General features: G+C 42.9%; 1 protein-coding gene across 2 annotated transcripts in view; it reads right to left on the bottom strand.

Moving 5' to 3' along the window:
• LOC147335072 (uncharacterized) overlaps positions 1-21,431 on the bottom strand; it is a 40,782-nt gene that overhangs the window by 393 nt on the left and 18,958 nt on the right. The window contains exons 21-32 of one of the 2 annotated variants that reach the window (XM_086275803.1): positions 18,122-18,160; positions 17,900-18,040; positions 15,180-15,259; positions 15,034-15,057; positions 14,444-14,792; positions 13,676-13,729; positions 10,817-13,456; positions 10,649-10,727; positions 3,798-3,908; positions 1,277-1,567; positions 227-343; positions 19-140 (exon numbers count right to left, since the gene is read on the bottom strand). In XM_086275803.1, the coding sequence (XP_086131929.1) occupies positions 19-140; positions 227-343; positions 1,277-1,567; positions 3,798-3,908; positions 10,649-10,727; positions 10,817-13,456; positions 13,676-13,729; positions 14,444-14,792; positions 15,034-15,057; positions 15,180-15,259; positions 17,900-18,040; positions 18,122-18,160 (4,047 nt within the window). The remainder of the gene's footprint in view (positions 1-18; positions 141-226; positions 344-1,276; positions 1,568-3,797; positions 3,909-10,648; positions 10,728-10,816; positions 13,457-13,675; positions 13,730-14,443; positions 14,793-15,033; positions 15,058-15,179; positions 15,260-17,899; positions 18,041-18,121; positions 18,161-21,431) is intronic. The other variant, XM_086275813.1, reaches the window with a different exon arrangement.

Consider the following 21,431-nt stretch of genomic DNA (forward strand, 5'->3'; position numbering starts at 1 on the left):
GTGTGTGCGCATGCGTACCTGCAGGTTGTTGTAGTGTTTCTGGCTGCAGCAGTGGAGTTCCTTGGCGGTCTTCTCATTCAGGTAGAAAACAGAGCAGATGTTACAGAAAAATCCTGATTTTGGGATCACAAACTCCTGACCTGCAGAGGAGTAGAAACAGGAAAATTAGACAAGTGTTAACACAGCATTTGAATCGCGTGCGTGTGTGTTTATGTGTGTGTCTCACCGAGGGGGCTATTGGGGTTGAACTGAGGCAGTCTGAAGTCTGCTACAACACACGGAGACTGAGAGCGAGATCGCTTTGCCTCAGGTCCAACAAGCTCCCTCCTGCGTTTACCCACAACTGAAAATGGAAAGAGCAACACATTAATCATCAACAAATCTGCTGCAGGAGCCACCGGGTTTATAAAATATTAAAATATAACTTAAGTAATTAAACAAATGATTTTTGATTTATTTGAAAAGGTGAAATGTTTGTCAGCCACTTTATTAGGTACACTTGTTTGACTGCTCATTAATGTAAATCTCTAATCGGCCAATCACATGGCAGCAACTCAGTGATCTAGGTATGTAGACATGGTCAGATGACCTGCTGAAATTCAAACTGAGCATCAGAATGAAGAAGAAAAGTAATTTCGTGGACTTAAATGTGGCATGTTTGCTAATCTTAGCATTTCACTGATGGGATTTTCCCAAAGAAGCATCTCTAGGGTTTACACAAAATCGTCTGAAAGACAAAATGAGCAGCAGTTCACTGGAAGAAAATGCACTTTTGAGTTCAGATGAGAATGTAATAACTCAAATAAACACTTATTACAACCAAGGTATGCAGAGGAGTATCTCTGAACACACAGCACATCCAACATTGAAGCAGATGAGCTGCAACAGCAGAAGACCACACTGGGTTCCACTTCTCTAAGCTAAGAACGTAAAACTGAGGGACCAATTCACACAGGATCAGCAACGCTGTAAAAGAAAAAAAAGTCTCCATTTCTGCTGTGACATTAGGATGGCAGGGTCAGAAAGCTTGGATCCATCCTGCTTTGTATCAAAATTTCAGGCTGATGATGGTGTGGGATATATTCTTGGCACACACTGGGGCCTTTAGCACCAACCACAAAACATATTACCACCACCACAAGGTAGTGGAAATGCATCTCAAAGGTATTAGTAGGCTAACAGAAGCATGCTATACAATTTTTCTTTTAATATTCAGTTTACTGTGTTTTCGTTGTCAGAGTGATGCATTTTGTTGATTTAAAGCAGCTCTTTGTACCTTTAATGCCAACCGTGCTCCATCCATCCTTCTCCTCTCCCTGCTCTGCCTCCTTATCAGGACACTTAGACTCTGGCTGCTGTCCAGCAGGGGCAGGGGCAGCATCAGGCTGGGTCTCTGCTTCCTCTTCGGTCCTCTGGCTCTCCGCCTGGCCGTCACCTGGCGGTGCAGATGAGTCTCGGTCCTGTGATAAAGTGGGATTAACAGAAGCTGGAAGCAGTGGTTCTGTTGTTTCCTCCTCTTCCGTCTCATCTTTTGTGCTCTCTGGTTTCCCTCTAGCAGATTTTCTCACTGTGGGAGGAAACAACAGATTAATTAAGCTTCATGTCTCAGAGCTCTGACACGACTTTATCCCAGATGCCAGCCACTGGAGAATATATGTACGGATGTTACATATTTAAAATACAAAATATGAGTAACTGTATTCCATTATAGTTACTCCTTAAATAGGTGATAATTTATTGAAATAAATGGATTAAACTGCAGTATTTTATGTTTCATATGTTAGGCCCTCTCTACTTTTGGTACATTGCTGGAAACCCAAACAAAACACACAATGAGAGGGTCTAATGTAAGCATCCTGTGTATGTGCGTCAGTTACACGACCCGGAGCCAGCACAAGAGATGGAAAGTTGATTCTGAAAGCAGAGCCTTTCAGCGCCGGCAGCGGGAGACTGAATATATGTTTACAGACATGCTGGTAAACCTGTGTGTCTTATTAGTGGAGCTAATGTGGCTGTAATTAAGGAATTTAATTTAAGACGAGACAAAACGTCAGAATAAGCCGAAAAACCTAAATGCAGAGCAGAAACTACAGAAAGTAGAAGAGCTAAAGAAGAATCTGACATGTCAGCAGACTTTTTTCAGCAGAGCAAAATCACAAAGTGAAGCTGTTGTGAAAGCAAGTTTTATTGCATCAGAGGAGAAAGCCACATCAGCCCGCTACCACTCTGAAGAGCTGCATGATGGAGGTGTGCAACGTCTTGTGTCCAGACAAAACGCAGATTTTGGCAAATGTGAGCCTGAGCAGAAACGTATGTCAAAGTGTAACCGACATGAAACTGCTCTGGGACAAACTTGTTGGACTCACAACAGATGGAGCGCCGGTGTTGTACGGTGAAAAAAAGCGGACTAGTCAGCAGGATGTGAGTAAAGATGCAGGAGGAGAACTGTACCGGTGAGTTAACAGCATATCACTGCATCACACACCAGGAAAGGCTGTGTGGTAAAGTCCTAAAAATGGAGCATGTAATGATCACCGTAACGCAAACCGTAAATTTTATCTGAGCTAAAGGTTTAAATCACCGTCAATTTCAGTCTTTTATGTGGGAAATAGATTCAGAGTTTGCCGACATTCCTCATCATACAGAGGTCCGCTGGCTGAGTTGGGATAAACGTTCTCAATAGAGTTTTTGAGCTCAGCAAGGAAACCTGTCAGTTCATGGACATGGCATGTATGATGCGGTGAAGGCATTTCAAGTGAAGCTGTCACAAATGCACCAGTGCAGCCTGCCTCACTTTCCCTGTTGCCAAGTAATGTTGAACCAAGTCAGCGCACTTTGCTGATAAACTGAGCGCACTGAGCACGCACGGTGCTTTGGTGACTTTGAAGAATTTCGAGCTGCTTCACAACCCACTTACAATTGACGTGGAAACTGCACCTGTGCAGATTCAGATGGAGCTGCATTCTAATGGGAGAGTTCTCAAGGAAAAGTACGACACACCATCAACTAAACACTGAATGGCCCTCGGGTTATTAGTTCCACTCCTGAAGCAGTGCGTAGCTCCGTCTACATGCGGCTCCAACCTTGTGAATGCTTTCATTTATTTTTTCTGGGGTTTTGGCAGCATGTTCATATTTCTAACTTGCAGAATTTTGACAGGATATATTTTTATGGAGAGCAAAATATTTAAAATTAAAGTTTTTTTTTTTTTTAAGTTTATTTAATCTGGAATAATATTCCTGTCTGTTTTTAATTCATATTCATGTTTAAAAAACATTGTTTTAGTGTTCAGTAAATGTTTATCTTGTTTGGCCCGCGACCTAAAGTGTGCCTTGATGTTTGGTCTCCTGTGCAATTGAGTTTGACACCCCTGGTCTAAAGGCTCCAACCTAAAGAAACATCTGGAAGTTCTTTTTTAAAAACTAACGTTAGCCTGCTGCAACTACCTTGCTTTAGTTGTGGTAGCTTCCTGGGTTATGTGCCACTTCAGTATCTACGTGACTTATTACTATTACTGAAGGCTACTCGCCACTGAGCAAACATCTTATCTTATGTTAACATAAGTCTTTTCTCCCCTACAGTAAATATATTGTCTATTCAGACAGATTTGGGCTTACAAGCCAAAAACAAACAGGAATTTGCAGGATGTGATTGCTACATTCATGTAGTTGTGAAAAGCAATGACAGTATATTAAGTAATCCAAAGTATTCAGAATACATTACAAACTACATTTTGGTGCATGTATTATGTAATCTGTAGTGGAATACAATTTAAAAGTAACCTTCCCAACACTGACCCGGGGTCTGCCTGGTTCTCTTCCTGGGTCGACCTCTTGTCCTGGTAATTACCGCCTCCTTCTCCACAGTCTCTCCCACCTCGTCCACCATCACAAAATTGAAACTCTCCTCTAAAACAAGAAATGAGAGGTCACAGGCAGTATTGACAGTAACAACTTTCATTTCTTGTTGAAATATACCCAAGTTAAATGCTGTCTTCTAACAGGGCGATGTGGGAAAATCTCCATTTAAATAAAACTATTTCTGTCAAGCATAAAGTTTCCTGTTTCTCCTAAGAGATGATATAGGATTAAGTTTAATCTAAATGCTTTTGTTGAAGTTGAACTAGTTGAATGAGACAATTTTCAGCAGGGTAGATGACTACCTTAGTTAGGCACACTCAAATTTTTCAAGCGCCTCACTTAACACTGCAGTTTGACATGTACACTTTTTTTGCAAACTAGGCCTGAACTTTTACCTAGAAATGAGTCTACCTACTGTGTGTGTGTGTGTGTGTGTGTGTGTGTGTGTGTGTGTGTGTGTGTGTGTGTCTCGACCTCAAATGCACTCTGTCTCCCCTCGCCAACTAAACTCATGACCTCTTACCAGACAGAAGCCACTCTCATATGTGTAACAACCTAACTCAAACTATATACGGAATGTATTGAATAAATGCTTTAATCAAATGCCACTAGATACAGTTTGTAACTATATACATCCAGAGAGAGGGCAACTGAAAAGCCAACACACTAAGTAGCTGATTAGTACGTTATTATAAAAAACAAACAAAATAAACAAATATTTAGACAGCCAGTCCTTCAGTGATGAATATCAATGATATTGATGATCAATGAAGGCCTTATGGAACTCACACAGTGGAGCCATTTTCCCCAGTGTTTTACATATTTCTCATACTCAAAATTCACTAAAATAAGTAATCTTTTCCATATTATGAATCTCCAAAGTTACATCAATATAGCTGTTTAATGTTGGTGGATCCTTTTGGTCAGTGCCTTTTTATTTGCAGCTAGCAGCACACAAAGTAAGTATTTATCCATACCCTTTATGTCTGAGGGTATGTATTCTAAAAATATGGATTTGAAATCAAAGTGTAAATATGTACTAAATATGTTTTGCATCACTTTATGGACTTCTATCCAGTAATTCTTAATATTCTTACAATCCCAAATTATATGGTAGTGGTGTGAGGTTTCGTAGCCACAGTTCCTCCAACATTCACAACTTCCATCATCATAATGCGCCTTTAAAGCTGGGGTAATGAAAAAACAAGCAAAACTTTTCTAGCAGAACTTCCAAATATGTGATTTTGTTCTTCTCCAATGAAAAGAACAAATGTTGTGCCATTCCTCTTCTGTAATCACCAGACCTCCCTCTTTCTCCCATCTTTCTTTTATATACTTGGTTGAATAATTGCTGAGATCATGAAGACTTTTGTATATTTGTGAGATTACACCTTTCCTAATTTCTGACTTATGAGCATTTAAAAAGAGTTGGATAAATGGCCTCGCTGTAGTGGGTATTTGGTTTTTAATGTTTCGAGTATAAAAGTTTCTTAACTGTAAGTATCTATAGTTGTTTTGGTTTTCTAAATGAAATGTTTGCTTTAAAGTTTGGAAACTCACAATTTCATCTTCCTTTACAATACCGCATATCAATGTAATTACTTTACCTATCCAGTTTTTAAAACTAGGGTCTACATGATTTGGTGTAAATTCCGAATCATATGCACACCATTTTAATATTTTTATATTCTTCTGCAGCTTATTTCTTTTGCCACCATTTTCCAAACACCTAGTGTGGCCTTTAGCCAAGGATTTCTTATTTTGGAAATGTAGTCCTGTAGATTTCTACCTGTATGTGCATATTGGTTATTGTTTTGCATTCAATTTCCTTCCAACACTGCCCTGCTCATTGCTGAAGTATAGTTTTGGGGGGGAAATTGATGTCCATAAAGACAATATTGATTTGTAAATGATTAACTAACAATCTTGTGTTTGTGCTTAAAGTGCTTTGGCACTCTTTGGCAATATTGTAGACAATATTAAACTTAATCATCACATCAGCCTCCTCTGATGACCTGTTTGCTGCTGCCTGCCACTGAAAGGCAGTGGTGAGAGGGGACACTTGCGCAGTGCATTCATCACGACATATGTGTTTTCTGGATACATTGTGCTTTTTCAGCGTTCAGAGGTTGATGGCTCTGTGTCAGAGCACTGGCTATGAATTTCAGACGGATCAGGACTTAACAAAAAAGTTATCAATAGTTCTTTTCATCTTTTCTCATTACCCACAGCTACATCCACTTCTATTGGGCCTAGGCTACTCACTAGGGCTGGGTATCATCACTGATTTCTATGACATGAAGGAAATTTTCCTGGCCTGGCTTTTTACAGCAGATAACCTTAAAACTATTCTGCGATTTTGCATAATTTTATAAAGTTTACATTTCTTCAGTACTGAACAGCAGAACAGGCTTTCTTGTTCGAGGTCATTTGAGGTATAAAAAAAAAAAAATAGACGGCGACCGACAGCGCTGTAAACAACGGTAGACTGGTGGGTAATGAGCAAATGAATAATGCACAAAACAGAGATTTGAGACGGGAAAGTGAGAGAGTGAGAGAGACAGCTGTGCATGAAGTGTGATTTTTATCGTGGTGGAAGCAAAACAGCCAATGTCAGATAGGGCTGTGCGATATGACCAAAATCTCATATCCCGATATAAGAATTCTATCGTCCGATAACGATATAAATCACAAAAATGTTACATTTTCTGTAAATTCTGTGAATCTCGGGCAGCTCGACTTGCGTGAAGCGTTTCCAGCTGCGCGTCATGTAGCTGGAGTCGAGTGTTTTAACTGATGCATGAAACTATACATTTTTAGACATAAGTTGTAACGGCCGCCGTTTTCTTTGTGAGTATTTATTACACGGCGTGCTGCGGGGAAAAGCCTGTTCTAACGTTTGAGTCTAAGGTTTATTTTTTAGCACCTGGCGGCTCTTTTTTAATTCTCATCCGTAAATACTCTGCTCTTTCACGTGATTCAGTTTATTTTGAAAAGTCTCAACAGGATCTTGAGCTTTATTGTGAAAGGTTTATGTGGAACATAAACAAGCGGACACGCGATGGTGTTACCGTCGTTGTTGCTAACGACAACGCATAAAAACAGGCGCTTGTCCGTACGTAGTGTGGTTATATTAAATATAAGAGAAATATTAAAAAATATTACTGTAAACAGTTTATTTTGCGATACCACGAAACAAACGATAGCGTAAAATGAAACGATAGATGTTTTTATATCGTCATCCGATATCCGGTGCTGGAAGGTGCTCCACCTGGAGACTCTGTTGTCCTGCTGGGAGACTTCAATGCTCACGTGGGTAACGACAGCGAGACCTGGAGGGGCGTGATTGGGAGGAACGGCCTCCCTGATCTGAACCCGAGCGGTGCTTTGTTATTGGACTTCTGTGCTAATCACAGTTTGGCCATAACGAACACCCTGTTCGAACATAAGAGTGTCCATAAGTGCACGTGGCACCAGGACGCTCTAGGCCGTAGGTCGATAATCGATTTTGTAATCGTATCACCAGACCTGCGACCATATGTTCTGGACACTCGGGTAAAGAGAGGGGCTGAGCTGTCAACTGATCACCACCTGGTGGTGAGTTGGATCAGGTGGCGGGGGAGGACACTGGACAGACCTGGTACACCTAAACGCGTAGTGAGGGTGTGCTGGGAACGTCTAGCAGAGGCCCCAGTCCGTGAGATCTTCAACGCACACCTCCGGCAGAGCTTCAACAGCATTCCGAGGGAGACTGGGGACATTGAGTCCGAATGGACCATGTTCAGCGTCTCCATTGCCGAAGCTGCTGCATTGAGCTGCGGCCGCAGGGTGGTTGGTGCCTGCCGTGGTGGTAATCCCCGAACCAAATGGTGGACACCAGAGGTGAAGGGAGCCACCAGGCTGAAAAAGGAGTCCTATCTGGCTTGGTTAGCCTGTGGGACTCCGGAGGCAGCTGACAGGTATCGACAGGCCAAGCGGAATGCGGCTCGGGCAGTGGCTGAAGCAAAAACTCGGGTGTGGGAGGAGTTCGGAGAGGCCATGGAAAAAGACTTTCAGACTGCCTCGAAGAGATTCTGGCAAACCGTCAGGCGTCTCAGGAGGGGAAAGCGGTGCTCCACCTGCACTGTGTATAGTGCTGGTGGAGCGCTGTTGACGTCGACTGAGAAAATTGTCAGGCGGTGGAAGGAATACTTCGAGGACCTCCTTAATCCCACTGACACGTCTTCCGAGGAGGAAGCAGAGTCTGGGGATGAGGGGAATGACCCGCCAATTTCCGGGGGCGAGGTCACTGAGGCAGTTAAACAACTCCTTGGTGGCAGAGCCCCTGGTGTTGACGAGGTCCGCCCCGAGTTCCTGAAGGCTCTGGACGTTGTAGGGCTGTCCTGGTTGACACGCCTTTGCAATGTTGCGTGGAGATCAGGGGCAGTACCTGTGGACTGGCAGACCGGGGTGGTGGTCCCCATCTTTAAGAAGGGGGACCGGAGGGTGTGTTCCAACTACAGGGGGATCACACTCCTCAGCCTCCCTGGGAAAGTCTATGCCAGGGTGCTGGAAAGGAGAGTTCGTCCGCTAGTCGAACCTCGGATACAGGAGGAACAATGCGGTTTTCGTCCTGGTCGCGGAACACTGGACCAGCTCTTTATCCTCTCGAGGGTACTTGAGGGCGCATGGGAGTTTGCCCAACCAGTCTACATGTGTTTTGTGGACTTGGAGAAGGCATTCGACCGTGTCCCTCGGGGTGTCCTGTGGGAGGTGCTGCGGGAGTATGGGGTGTCTGGCCCATTGCTACGGGCCATTCGATCCCTATACAACCGTTGCAGGAGCTTGGTTCGCATTGCCGGCAATAAGTCGGACTCGTTCCCGGTGGGTGATGGGCTCCGCCAGGGATGCCCTTTGTCTCCGGTTCTGTTCATAATTTTTATGGACAGGATTTCTAGGCGCAGCCAAGTGGTGGAGGGCTTTCGCTTTGGTGGCCTCAGAATCTCATCTCTGATTTTTGCGGATGATGTGGTTCTGTTGGCTTCATCAGGTGAGGGCCTCCAGCTCGCACTGGAACGGTTCGCAGCCGAGTGTGAAGCAGCGGGAATGAGGATCAGCACCTCCAAATCTGAGGCCATGGTTCTCAGCCGGAAAAGGGTGGAGTGCCCTCTCCGGGTCGGGGATGAGTTCCTGCCCCAAGTGGAGGAGTTCAAGTATCTCGGGGTCTTGTTCGCGAGTGATGGGAGAAGGGAGCCGGAGATTGACAGACGGATTGGGGCTGCAGCTGCTGTAATGCGGACGCTGCACCGGTCCGTCGTGGTGAAGAGGGAGCTGAGTGTAAAAGCGAAGCTCTCAATTTACCAGTCGATCTACGTCCCTACCCTCACCTATGGCCACGAGCTGTGGGTAGTGACCGAAAGAACGAGATCGCGGATACAAGCGGCGGAAATGAGCTTCCTCCGAAGGGTGGCTGGCCTCTCCCTTAGAGATAGGGTGAGAAGTTCGGCCATCCGGGAGGGGCTCAGAGTAGAGCCGCTGCTGCTCCACATCGAAAGGAGTCAGCTGAGGTGGTTCGGGCATCTGACAAGGATGCCCCCTGGGCGCTTCCTGGGTGAGGTGTTCCAGGCATGTCCCACCGGGAGGAGGCCCCGGGGAAGACCCAGGACACGCTGGAGAGATTATATCTCTCGGCTGGCCTGGGAACGCCTTGGTATTCCCCCGGATAAGCTGGAGGAGGTGGCTGGGGAGAGGGAGGTCTGGGCCTCTTTGCTTAGGCTGCTGCCCCCGCGACCCGGCCTCGGATAAGCGGTTGAAGATGAAGATGGATCCGATATATATCGTTATATCGAACAGCCCTAATGTCAGAGGGAATTCATGACGATGTTTATCAAATGTGAAGCGCAGTTTGCTGCTTCTTTTGCTGCTGGATCAGTGAATTTTGGTCTGAGAGAGACAAAACCTGCTACTCAGAATCAAGAAAAAAAAAAAAGACGTAAACACAAAGCGCGGACCCACCAACGCATCAGAATCAGTGAGCTGTCGGCTTTCAGCCCCGACGGTGTGTCCGTGTACAGGCCGTTGGGTGAGAAAGCCGAGAAAGAGAAAGCTGATTCTGATGTGTCGGGTCCGCTCTGTGTTTACGTCTTTGTGTGGAATCTGTTTACCTGCTCTCTCATTTGCTGTTTGGTGGTTGTTGAAATAGTTTTGTGAGCTTTGACCTGAGATTCTGGTGTTTCTGGCAAAATACATTAAAACTCTATTCAGGATTTAATGAATCAATATCGCTTAATTCAAGATACTCAACTCTCTCTATCCACCTGCACTTTCAAACATGTACTAAAGACTACAGGAATATCTGGACTTTCAGAGTTGCAGAGACTTTTTTTTCTTTTTTTTTTTTTTACTCGAACAGCTGGTTGCACCGGTGTGACCTAAGGTTTATTTTAGTCGCACCATTGAAAAATTTGGTCACATTTGTGACGCACTCTAGAGCCCTGCCAACAAAAACTATGCTGTACACATTCGCTTCTCCTCCACAAAATCTGACCGTGCAAATCAAACTCTGTTCAGGTGGTTTGAGTATGTGACTAGGATGCCTCCTGGGCAACTCCTAGGTGCTGTGGTTTACTGTACTGTACTGAACAGCAGAACAGGCTTTCTTGTTCAAGGTCATTTGTGTCCTATTGGGAGGAGGCCCCTGGGCAGATCCAGCAATGAGGCTATCAGGGAAGTCTGAACTTCCGACTGCCCCCACGACCCGAACTCGAACAAGTAGTTAAAAAAATGGATGGATGGAGAATGAAACTGACCTGTTTCATCATGTTTGCGTTTAGCAGATCCTGATGTCTTCTCTGCTTCCTCTTCTACCTCAGCTGCTGTCGCAAAAGTCTAAAAACAAAGACACAAAATCACGACCATCGAGTTTTCTGTTTTTACTAAAGAGGAAACAAAGATGCTCAAATAAATCTCAACATTACCGCTATGTCTGCGGCCTCCACCGATTGGCTCTCCTGTGTTGGTGGGCGGGGCTCCACTGTGCTTTCCTCTGCCTTTTCCCCCTCCTCCTCATCTATTTCAACAATCTCATCCAGAGTGATGAGCTCTGCAGGTTCTCCCTTGGTGATCTCCCTGCTCCAGTCCTGACCCTCCACTGCTTTTTCCTCCCCAGCATCATCTGCTCCCACCTCATCCAGAGTGACCAGCTCCAGGGTGTCTTCCTCCAGATTTGTTTTTTCTTCTGGTGCAGCAGCCTCACTTTGGGACCCAGTGGCCTCTTTAGTATCTGTTTTTGGCTTCTCTTCCTTCGTTGCTGTACCAGACTCGTCTTCAGCAGATAGAGCATCACTAACCTCAGCAGTGTGATCCAAACACTCCTCTTTATCGACCACCTCCTCATCATCTGCATTTTTTGGCGATGCTGAGTCTTTATCGTCTTTAGGCACTGTTGGCTCTTCTGTATTCTGGTCTTTCAAAGGCTCATTGTCAGCCGTCTCATCCTCAACCGAGTCAACAATCTGATAAATGGCCTCCTCCTCATCAGCCACTTTACTAGATGCAGCATTCTTCATGGCAGCTTGTTTTTTAGTTACTTTAGTGTCCTTCTTTGGTCTTCCCCTTCTTCTTTTTTCCGGAGTTTTGGCCCGTTCATCCTTAATAACTTCATCCTGCACTGGGTCTACTATTGTAAAGGTGGCATTCCCCTCGCTCTTCTTTGTTGGTGTGCTCTGTTTCACTTGAGTCTGCTGAGGTTCCTCCTTGATTGGTTCCTGAGAATCTCTGGCAGGTGTCGGCCTCCTTCTCGTTGGTGTCTTGTCTTTTTTTGAGACGTCTTCTTTAGTTTCTCTTCTTCCTCTGGTTGACCTTGTTGTGATGGTTGGTTCGTTCATGGCAGCCTTACCCTCCACTGAGTCTAGGATCTCAGACGTAGATTCCTCTTCCCTGACGGCTTTTATACATGCAACTGTGGAAGTTGGCGTCTTTTTATCTTCTTTGTTTCCTCTGGCCGACCTCCTTCTACCAGGCCTCTCTGTGGTGGAGACATCTTGAACAAATTCATCTTCAACAGAATCCACTACCTCAAAGATCATCTCCTCCTGTGTCTCTTTCTCCTCTCTTTTAGATGTTCTTGTTCTCGGTCTACCCCTCCTTGTTGGTCTTTCAGCTCGTTTAGCCACTTCAACGTCTTTCTTGGTTTTTTCCTCCTTGTTCTCAGCCTCTGCCTGGGTCTCTGTGGTCGGTGGCTCTTCTTCCACAGAATCAATTACCTGGTAAGCTTCTTCCTCTTCTTCAGTTCCTTCAGTGACTGCTTTCGAAGTATTAAGTTTCTTCTCGTCATCTTCTCCTCTGGTGTGATCATTGACTGAATCTAACTTCTCAGAGGCTTTCTGTTTAGTAACATCTGCTGAACTGCCTTTGTTTTCTTGTTCTTCATTATTTGGAGTTTGGCAAAATGCTTTGGAAGCTTTGCTTGATTTTTCTGAGAGCATCTCCTCATTCATTTCTTTTCCATCTCCACTGGACCTTGGAGTTTGGTTCATGCTTGGATCCAACCCTTCTTTTTTATCAGCTGCATCTGGTTCTTGAATCTTTTCCTCAGACAGCTGCTTTGCTGTGGTACCTTCATCTTTGACCAGATGACTGTCCTCTTGGACTGTACTGGCTTGGTCTTCACTAACGTTGTCTATCACATAGAGAGGAGCATCCGTTTCAGTTTTACTGGACTCCTCTGAGCCTTTATCATCAATGCTGTTCAAGACCTGACTTTCCCCCTCATGCAAACTCTGGGTTTGCTCAGGCCCTGATGACTCTGTTTTAGTCTCTTGGTTTGAGTCTTCATCTATCTGTTCATCTGTTAGCTCGTCGATCGAATCAAGGATCTGGTAACTTTCACCATCATCCTCCTCCTCCTGTGGATATTTCCCTGCATTGTCTTTTCCCCCATCTCCTTTGCTTTTCTTTGACTCTTTGTGTGCATCATCCTTACATTCAGTCTCCAGAGTTTGTGTTTGGCTCTTCATCCCTAATCCCTCTCCCTCTGCAGGTGGTTGTGTCTCTGATGATGTTTCCACTTTAGTTTGATTTTCCTTTGCTGACACTTTGAGGTCAGACTTTGTTGCTGCACTCTCCTCTGTTAGCTCTGCATCAGCGGTTGATGCCATTTTTGATGAACGGGTCCTATAACCCGAGGACGAAGAATGCGACAATTTGTCTGGAGGTTTGCTTAGCTGCGTTTTCTCACCAGAAAAGGAAACAGGCTTACTGACACTCACAGAGGATTCGGGTTTGGTGGAGTCAAATGAGTCTTTACTTTTTCGTAGTGAGGAGGTTGAACTGCTTTTCTCAGAAAATTTCGTGGGCTTGGATGAGGGAGAGGCTGAGCTGCTGGAGTCTTTGGAGGACCCTGCTGAGGTTCGTTTGGAAGCAGGAGATGCAGCTGAGCTTTGACTTTCTTTATTCTTTGTGGACTTAGTTGAAGAGTCGCTTTCACCATTGGGGTCTGCGTCTGCTGCATCATCGTTAATTTCATCAACAGTGACAAAGTTGTCTACATTGAAATCCGGCTCACCAAAAGGGCGGCTCTCTGAAGAAACTTTCTTCTCTAAATTATCAACTTGAACCTAGATGGAAAAACCAAAAACAGTCTGTGGAGCCATGAAACAGCTTACACTATAATCAGAGTCTAACTATCAACGAATGTCCCTCTGTCCACAAAAACCTCCTATATGACCAGTAACCACATGACCAATTTTCTCAGTGTGATTAAGTGTTTGAGTTAGCCCAGCCGCCCACCCCCACCACCCACAAGAGAAATCCTCGTGGGTCTGATGAACGTTTACCTTTCTGTGTGGTGCGTCTTCATCCTGTGCCCTACTAGGGCTGCTGATTTTGCTCTGGAAATGAAGATAAGATAAGAAAAAAAATTAACTGAATTAATTTCGTATTATTCTGTGCTGGTTTTGACAAACACCTAAAATATAGCCTGAAAGGTGTTTAGTGAGTGGTGACGCCAAAAATTGGACATGCACAAGCTTGCAAAAAATAAATAAGACTATATGTAGTGATGACCTTCGCTTTACTTTATCTGTTCCAGAAATTATGCAAATCTAAAAATGTTATCTTCCTCATTAGTATAGTGGACAGTATCTCCGCCTGTCACAATGGGGAGTGAGTAATCTCCTTCTCTGCTCTGCCTTCAGCTGATCAGGTGTCACAGACGTAAACTGCCAGTCTACTATCACATGTGAAATACAGACATCGAAACCACTTTCCCCGTGATTGGAAGGTCGGGGGTTCAAATCCACTGAACGGCTACCCTGAGGTAACCCTGAGCAAGGTACCATCCCTACACATGGTATGCCTGCTTAGTGGCTGCCCACTGCTTCACTGAGTGAACGGGTCAAATGCAAAGAGAGTAATTTCCCCAGGGGGATCAATAAAGTATACATTATTGTTATTATTATCAGCATTAATTATTCATACAGCCTGCAGCTTTACCGCAACAATCGACAGTGTACTACTATACAATGCTCACATGTAATCTCCAACATAAGGCTTTTAGTGTCTTAAGATATTTTGGGACAACACAGTGAAATTTAAAGTGTTACCTCTCTTTCCTTGCTCTGTGCCCTACTTTCTCGACCCTGTCTATGCTCACGAAGCGCCGCTGTAATGGCCATGAAAACGTCCTCGTTGATGTGAGGAAGTTTTGAGTCTTTTTCCTCAGACTTGACTGGGCTTGTTGCTGAAGGAGCAGCGCTAGAAGCAGCGGGGGCGGCGTTTGCATCAGGAGTAGTGACCAAAGTTTGTGGTGGCCCCTCTTCCTTCACTGCTGCTTTCTGGCCTTCCTCACTTGGCTGCGGGACAGCGGTCGATTCTGCGGCCTTCTCGGTTTCCAGTTCGAGGTTAAGTGTGTTCTCACCCGAGTCTTGCAGACGCTGTTTCAGACTCTTCAAACTGAATTTAAAAGCAAAGATGCCAGTAGGTTACTATGAAAAGAAGTTTGTTGTCACAAAATGTTAATGTGAAATAAGAAATTCCATTTCAAATTTCTAATCTAGAGTTGCTTATGTCTAAATCACACTCTTCTCTTTCTGGATCTTTGGGAACTGTTTACTATAGCACAACCTTGAGGAGTGCAGCAGTCATCATGACTGTTTTGACTCTGCCACTAAACCTGAAAATGAAAGATACTCACGACTCAATACGTCCGACTTTACTCCTATGAAGAGGAGAGAAAAAAGCACAAGGTCAGACAAGCATGAAGACACTTTAAAGAAAAAAAACACACAATCTAAAATCAATTTCCTCTTTGTCTCACTTCTGATTGTGGAACACACTTACCAAGAAGATAAATAGTCCTTGGTGACATTGCTCTCCATCACCTGTGTTAATCCACCAGGTTCAGCCATCTCAATGCATATCTGAGAAAACAGAAAGATATTACATCAGTGACAGTACAATTGTTTTCTTCCTGAGGATATTTGAGCAACACAGTGGTACTCAAAGGGTGCGCTACAGGCCCAATTTGTGAAAGTAACAGGACAGAGGTCCTGGCGAGTTTCTTTACTGCCCTCTACGATAGTACAACTTTTTGTTAAAAGAACAAAAAAATCTTGGTGTTTTAAACTTGCAAATGGAAAATAAGCGCAAACATATTTCTATACTTTTGCAAAGTTTTTGATTAAAGAATAAAACCACTGAGCAAGAAACAATAAAAGAATAACTTAGTGCTGCCTCAAACTGCAGGCATCTTCCCTGCTAGATGGGCCAGGACGAAAGGCTGAACAGGTCATAAGATTATCACTTGGTTGAGAACTTAGTGTATTTCACCAGTGTTTGCAAAGGCATGTGAAATTCAGATTGCCTGTCGCAGGGACTGTCTGAATATTAAAACTTGCTGAACTAGTGTTAAAAAAACAAAGTCTCCTTCAGACTCATTTAAAATGTTTCTCAATGTTAAAAGTCTTGCTTAAAGCTGGAAACAGAATAAAATAAGACAAACTTAAAAACACAGTTTAAAAACCACTTGATCATCACAGTATAAGAAAGTTACACCAGTTAAACTTTTTTAATGTCTTCATTTTCCGTGTTAACCACTTATTGCTTTCTTTATCTTCCCTGATTGAATTTTTTCTGATTTTCACTGTTGGTGGAATTGTGCATGCAGTTCACTCAGGTTGCATAGGCAGTCCAGCTCCTCCTGAATGGCAGTCACAAGAAGATCTGCCGTGTCTAACAGTGCGGCCTCAAAAGTGTGGAGAAAATATTAGGAGATGGTGTGTTATAATGGTTTGTAGTGATGGGATTTCCAACTCTTTTTAGAGAACCGGTTCTTTCAGCTCGGATCACTAAAAATTTAGAATTTTTGTAATCATCTTGTCCTTTTGGGGTATAATAAAACCCATTTTTTGAAGATTACATTTGTGCCTGTGTGTTCCTGGCTGCTTGGTTCATGACAGGGCCATAGAAGAGCAATGACCATTCAGCAGGTATCCTCTACTTTGTACAAGGAGAAGGACTGCTAAAGCCAAACTGAAGTTCTCTGAATTCTAACTGACTGTTATTCTGCAATGATGAAGTGCAATGTTCCCTCTAATTTTTCATGTGTCTGAGCGAACGCACAAATTCCATGAACGGTCCCTTGGACCACTGTGAGCAACAGCAGACGTGTGCACTGTGGTCACACCAGCATCGAATCCATCCAAGTTACATGGTTTATTAAAATAATCAAATTACAGCATTTACATTTATCTTAGACTACTTTTAATTAACTGCTTTAGCCCACTTACAATGAAAATTAGAAAAAAAATCTTGTTCATGACTTGTGTAGTATGTTAACACTATTGGAAGGAAAAATAACTTGAACTCCAATTTTGAAAACACAACTTTCTTTTTTTTTTTTAGATTATAAAGCTCTGACTTGTATTATGAGTCTGTGGTCTGGGAGCAAGTCCTGTAACTCTCTGACTGCAAAATACAGTATATAAAGACCAATGCTGGGCAATTAATTATATAGTTACTTCTTCAAAAAAAGTTACTGAGTTATGCAAACAAAGTTTTTTTGCAGCTCTTTACATAAAAATGCAGCCAAGGCGTTTTTTAAACAAACATTTCAAACTATTTACAGAACAATCAGCTGTTCTGCATCAAATTTGATGCCACACAAATTATTTGTGCCACTCCAAAACATCCCCCTTCCTAACCAACTAAATGCCATGTTGCTATATCACTTTTTGATTGGTCTAGATGGTACATTTTTCCACCAATAGGAAAGGGTGGGGTTTTTTGGTTTTGTTTTTGCTCACAGGCAGAGAGTGCTTTCAAACGTTTTCCTTATAAAACGCAGTTTTTACCGTTTCTTCCCGCAGTAAATATAAACAATGATAGTATTCAGGAAGAAAACCAAACATCGCATATTTTTATCATAACTCTGGTTTTACGTGGCCAATCAACACAATTTAAAAACTGGTGTAACGTCCACACGTTTTCCATCAATTGTTCCGTCTGTCCTGCTCACATCTCCAATGGTTGTACACGTTGTCATTAACGTGGCTTCACTCCACATCAGCCACGCCGCTTTGCTAGCTAAAACACCGGTGTTGGCACATAAGGACGCTGTCATAGCCTGTCAGCGACGTTGATTAGCTGCGTATATACGAATGTGAATCGCATTATTGGCTGGACTATGGGATAAGGTGGCAGCCAGTCACTTACTGACTAACACTGCAAAACAGAATTGTTAAAGCTTTAATTTAATTTCAATTCAGGTTCGATTTTTTTTTTTTTTTGTGCTCAACACAGATGTTCTGTGCGCAGAGACTGTGCCAGAAGTGCGCAATTGCGCACACGCGCAGCTTAGAGGGAACATTGATCAAGTGTTCCCTTAATTTTATTAAGCAGTTTAAATTGAACCAAACTGTACCAGCTTTGCGGGTGAAATTTAAGACTTAATACCTTCTGAAGACTTTTCAGAAAAAGCTGCATTTTAAGAGCAGCAGACACCATAACAAGCCTTGCAGATGTAAAACGTGAAAAATTTGCAGGTGTTTATGAAATCGTACCCTGTTGGCAAGCGGCAAAAATCTGACAAAAGCAGCAATGGGAGCCACCACTTTCATGATCTTCACGAGAAGGTCCACATTCACCTTGGAGACCTCCACAATCAGCAGCCGGTCCTCCAGAGACTCAGACTGTGGAACATGCTGAAAAACAACCAGTGTTAAGATCAGGGAGACCCGAGCCTGCTGCTTTTACAGGACAGATTTATGTGACTGCTGACTTACAGTGCTGCTCCATTTCATCATGCTTCTGTACATGCTCTCCTGTGAAAAGAGTAGAAGATGAAAGCGGCTCACATCAATTACTTATCCTCTGTTTGTAAAATAACTATTGAATAACTCTCCTCCTGGTTAGAGTGTTTTTAATGTTCTATTGACCCCATTTAATAAGATAAATATTGGACTCCACTGTAAGTGAGAAGTAACTCGATCCTGGTTTGCATCTTTGTGGCAAAGGATTCATACTTCAGGACAGTAACGACACAACATATAACTGAAGTTTTGCAGGAACTATTTGATGCTTTTTAAGTCTCAGTGACTTTCCGCAACAGTCGTCAGACCTCAATTCCTCTTAACATGTAGCTGTGGAGAGAGTTCTCACAAAGGGCCTGAATAGCTAGCCCGCAAGGAAACTTGAGATGGGAAACGCTGAAGCTAGAAGGTTAGCAGCAACTGAAGTTTCAAAATAAGTGAGGGCTGACATACTTAAAGAGGCAGAGTGTAGATGTCGCTTTTATCCAGGAGAGCCACCTCACAGACGCTGAACATTTAAAATTACGAAGAGATTGGGTAGGCAATGTTTTTTACTCATCATATACTTCCAAAGCAAGAGGCGTTACCCTGCTTATTAATAAACACCTGAACTTTCAACTAAATTCAGTTGAAAAGGACAAAAATGGCAGATTCTTACTTGTAGATTGTGAAATAAATAGAAATAAGATAACTTTGGTAAATATATATGGGCCCAACTACGACGACCCTTTATTCTTTAACAACTTAATAATGAAAGTGGCTACAATTGAGGGCCAGTATATTGTGGGTGGAGACTTTAATTTGGTCCTAAACCCCTCTTTGGATCGGTCCTCACCCAAAACAGCTTCACTATCCAAGGCAGCAACAGCACTGAACCAAGGTATGAAGGATATAGGTATAACTGATTTGTGGCGAAACCTCCATCCAGGCCAGAGGGACTTCTCCTTTTTTTCACCAGTACATAATACATACTCTAGAATTTATATGTTTCTTGTACCACAAAATATGATGGCAACAGTGATAGATTGCTCCTACTTAGCAGCTACTTTTTCAGACCATAATCCCATTAAACTTTCCTGGGCTACCAATATGTCGCAAAGTGTAAGAGTTTAAACGGTTCTATGAAGATCTGTATAAATCTGAGCAAGGGGTCGACAGTACTGCTGCAAAAAGATTTATAGATGGAATAACCCTTCCTAAATTACATAATGAGGACAAAGAACTGCTTGATGCAGATATATCTGAGATGGAGGTTCTTCGAGCCCTCAAGTGTTTACAAAATAATAAGACCCCTGGACCAGATGGATTTCCAGTTGATTAATATAAGGCTTTTTCTAATAAATTATTGACACCACTTACAAATATGATTAAAGAAGCTTTAGAAAATAATAAATTACCAGAATCATTGGAAATTGCAACAATCACATTATTGCCAAAACCAGGCAAGGACAAACAGAGATGTGACTCTTACAGACCCCTCAGGCTTTTAAATGCAGATTATAAAATATTATCTAAAATAATTGCACTTAGATTGGAGGACATTATGCCTAAGATAATAAATGCCGACCAAACAGGCTTCATTAAAAACAGACATGGAGCAGATAATGTGCGGCGTTTGCTCCATATACTGAATACTGCTCAAAAAAACCAAAACCCACTGCTAATAATCTCCATGGACGCTAATAAAGCATTTGACAGGATTGAGCCAAACTTTCTATTTCAGGCAATGGAAGCCATGGGCTTCGGAGAAAAGTTCACCCGCTATGTTAGGACACTTTTTAATGCCCCCAGAGCCAATATCATAACAAATAATGTGCTTTCTGGCACTTTCTCTTTAACTGGAGGTTGCAGACAAGGTTGTCCAAGTTCCCCCTTGCTCTTTGCGATTGCGATCGAACCACTAGCAGTTGCCATCCATACTAATGCCTCCATATCTGGAATCAAATTCGGCACAAGTGAACATAAACTTTCTCTATACGCAGATGACCTCCTACTGTATATAACGGACCCTCTTAAATCAATTCCCTCTTTAATGAAGTGTCTTAAAGAATATAGTGCAGCCTCAGGATACAAGTTAAACTATACCAAAAGTGAGATTATGTCATTAAATATACAAGATAGCCGTATTACAGCTCTTACTGACCCATTACAGTGGTGTAATAATGGATTTACGTATTTGGGTATACAAATTGGTAAATCCGAGGATCAAATATTCAAATTAAATCATATCAAACTGTTGGAGCAAACCAAACTTAATATTCAGAGATGGATGGATTTTCCATTATCTCTTATAGGGAGAATTAATGTTGTTAAAATGAACATTTTGCCTAAGTTTATCTACTTATTTCAATGTCTCCCTACAAATGTTCCTAAAAGTTTCTTCAAAGAGCTTAACAAACTCATAACTTCTTTCATATGGCAAAAGAAAAATCCAAGAGTCAAACTCTCCTCACTACAGGCCTCATATTCAAGGGGAGGACTTAATTTACCAAACGTTAGGAACTATTATCTTGCCTCCCAGTACCGATCAATTTGGATCTGGCTACATGCAGAGAGGAGTGAGGTTCGATGGGTTCCAATAGAACAACATGAGGTGAACCCCATACCATTAAAAGATGTTCCATTATTAGGTACAAAAAAAATGTCTATCCAAGCTCACAAACAATTTGATAATATTAAACACCTTCTGTGCCTGGCAGGAATCCCACTCACTTCTGAAAGTAAATATCTCTTTTCTTAGAAGGACACCCTTATGGGGCAACCCTGATCTCTCTCATCATATTGCTGACCCAATATTGCGGGGATGGAAGGACAGAAATATTCGAACTGTTGCCGATTTATACAATAATGATACATTTATTGACTTTCAACAACTAAAGGAAAAATTCAAACTTCCAGGACAAAATTTCTTCAAATTCCTACAAATAAGAGATTGGGTCAAAGAGAAATCCAAAGTGGGTGGCTGTAGCTCAGGTGGCAGAGCAGGTCAGCCACTAATCAGAAGGTCGGTGGTTCGATCCCAGGCTGCATCCTGGCTGCATGCCAAATATTCTTGGGCAAGATACTAACCCCATGTTTGCCTACTGGTGGTGGTCAGAGGGCCCGGTGGTGCCTGTGTCCGGCAGCCTCGCCTCTGTCAGTACGCCCCAAGGCAGCTGTGGCTACAATGTAGCTTGCTATCGCTATCGCAGTGTGTGAATGTGTGTGTGAATGGGTGGATGACTGAATGTAGTGTAAAGCGCTTTGGGGTCCTATGGACTAGAAAAGCACTATACAAATGCAG

This window comes from Aulonocara sp. 'chitande type north' Nkhata Bay, linkage group LG3 (genome assembly GCF_057382095.1).
Source record: "Aulonocara sp. 'chitande type north' Nkhata Bay isolate Kocher_YH1m ecotype deep benthic linkage group LG3, A_spYH_male_GT1.1, whole genome shotgun sequence".
Classification (NCBI taxonomy): Eukaryota; Metazoa; Chordata; class Actinopteri; order Cichliformes; family Cichlidae; genus Aulonocara; species Aulonocara sp. 'chitande type north' Nkhata Bay.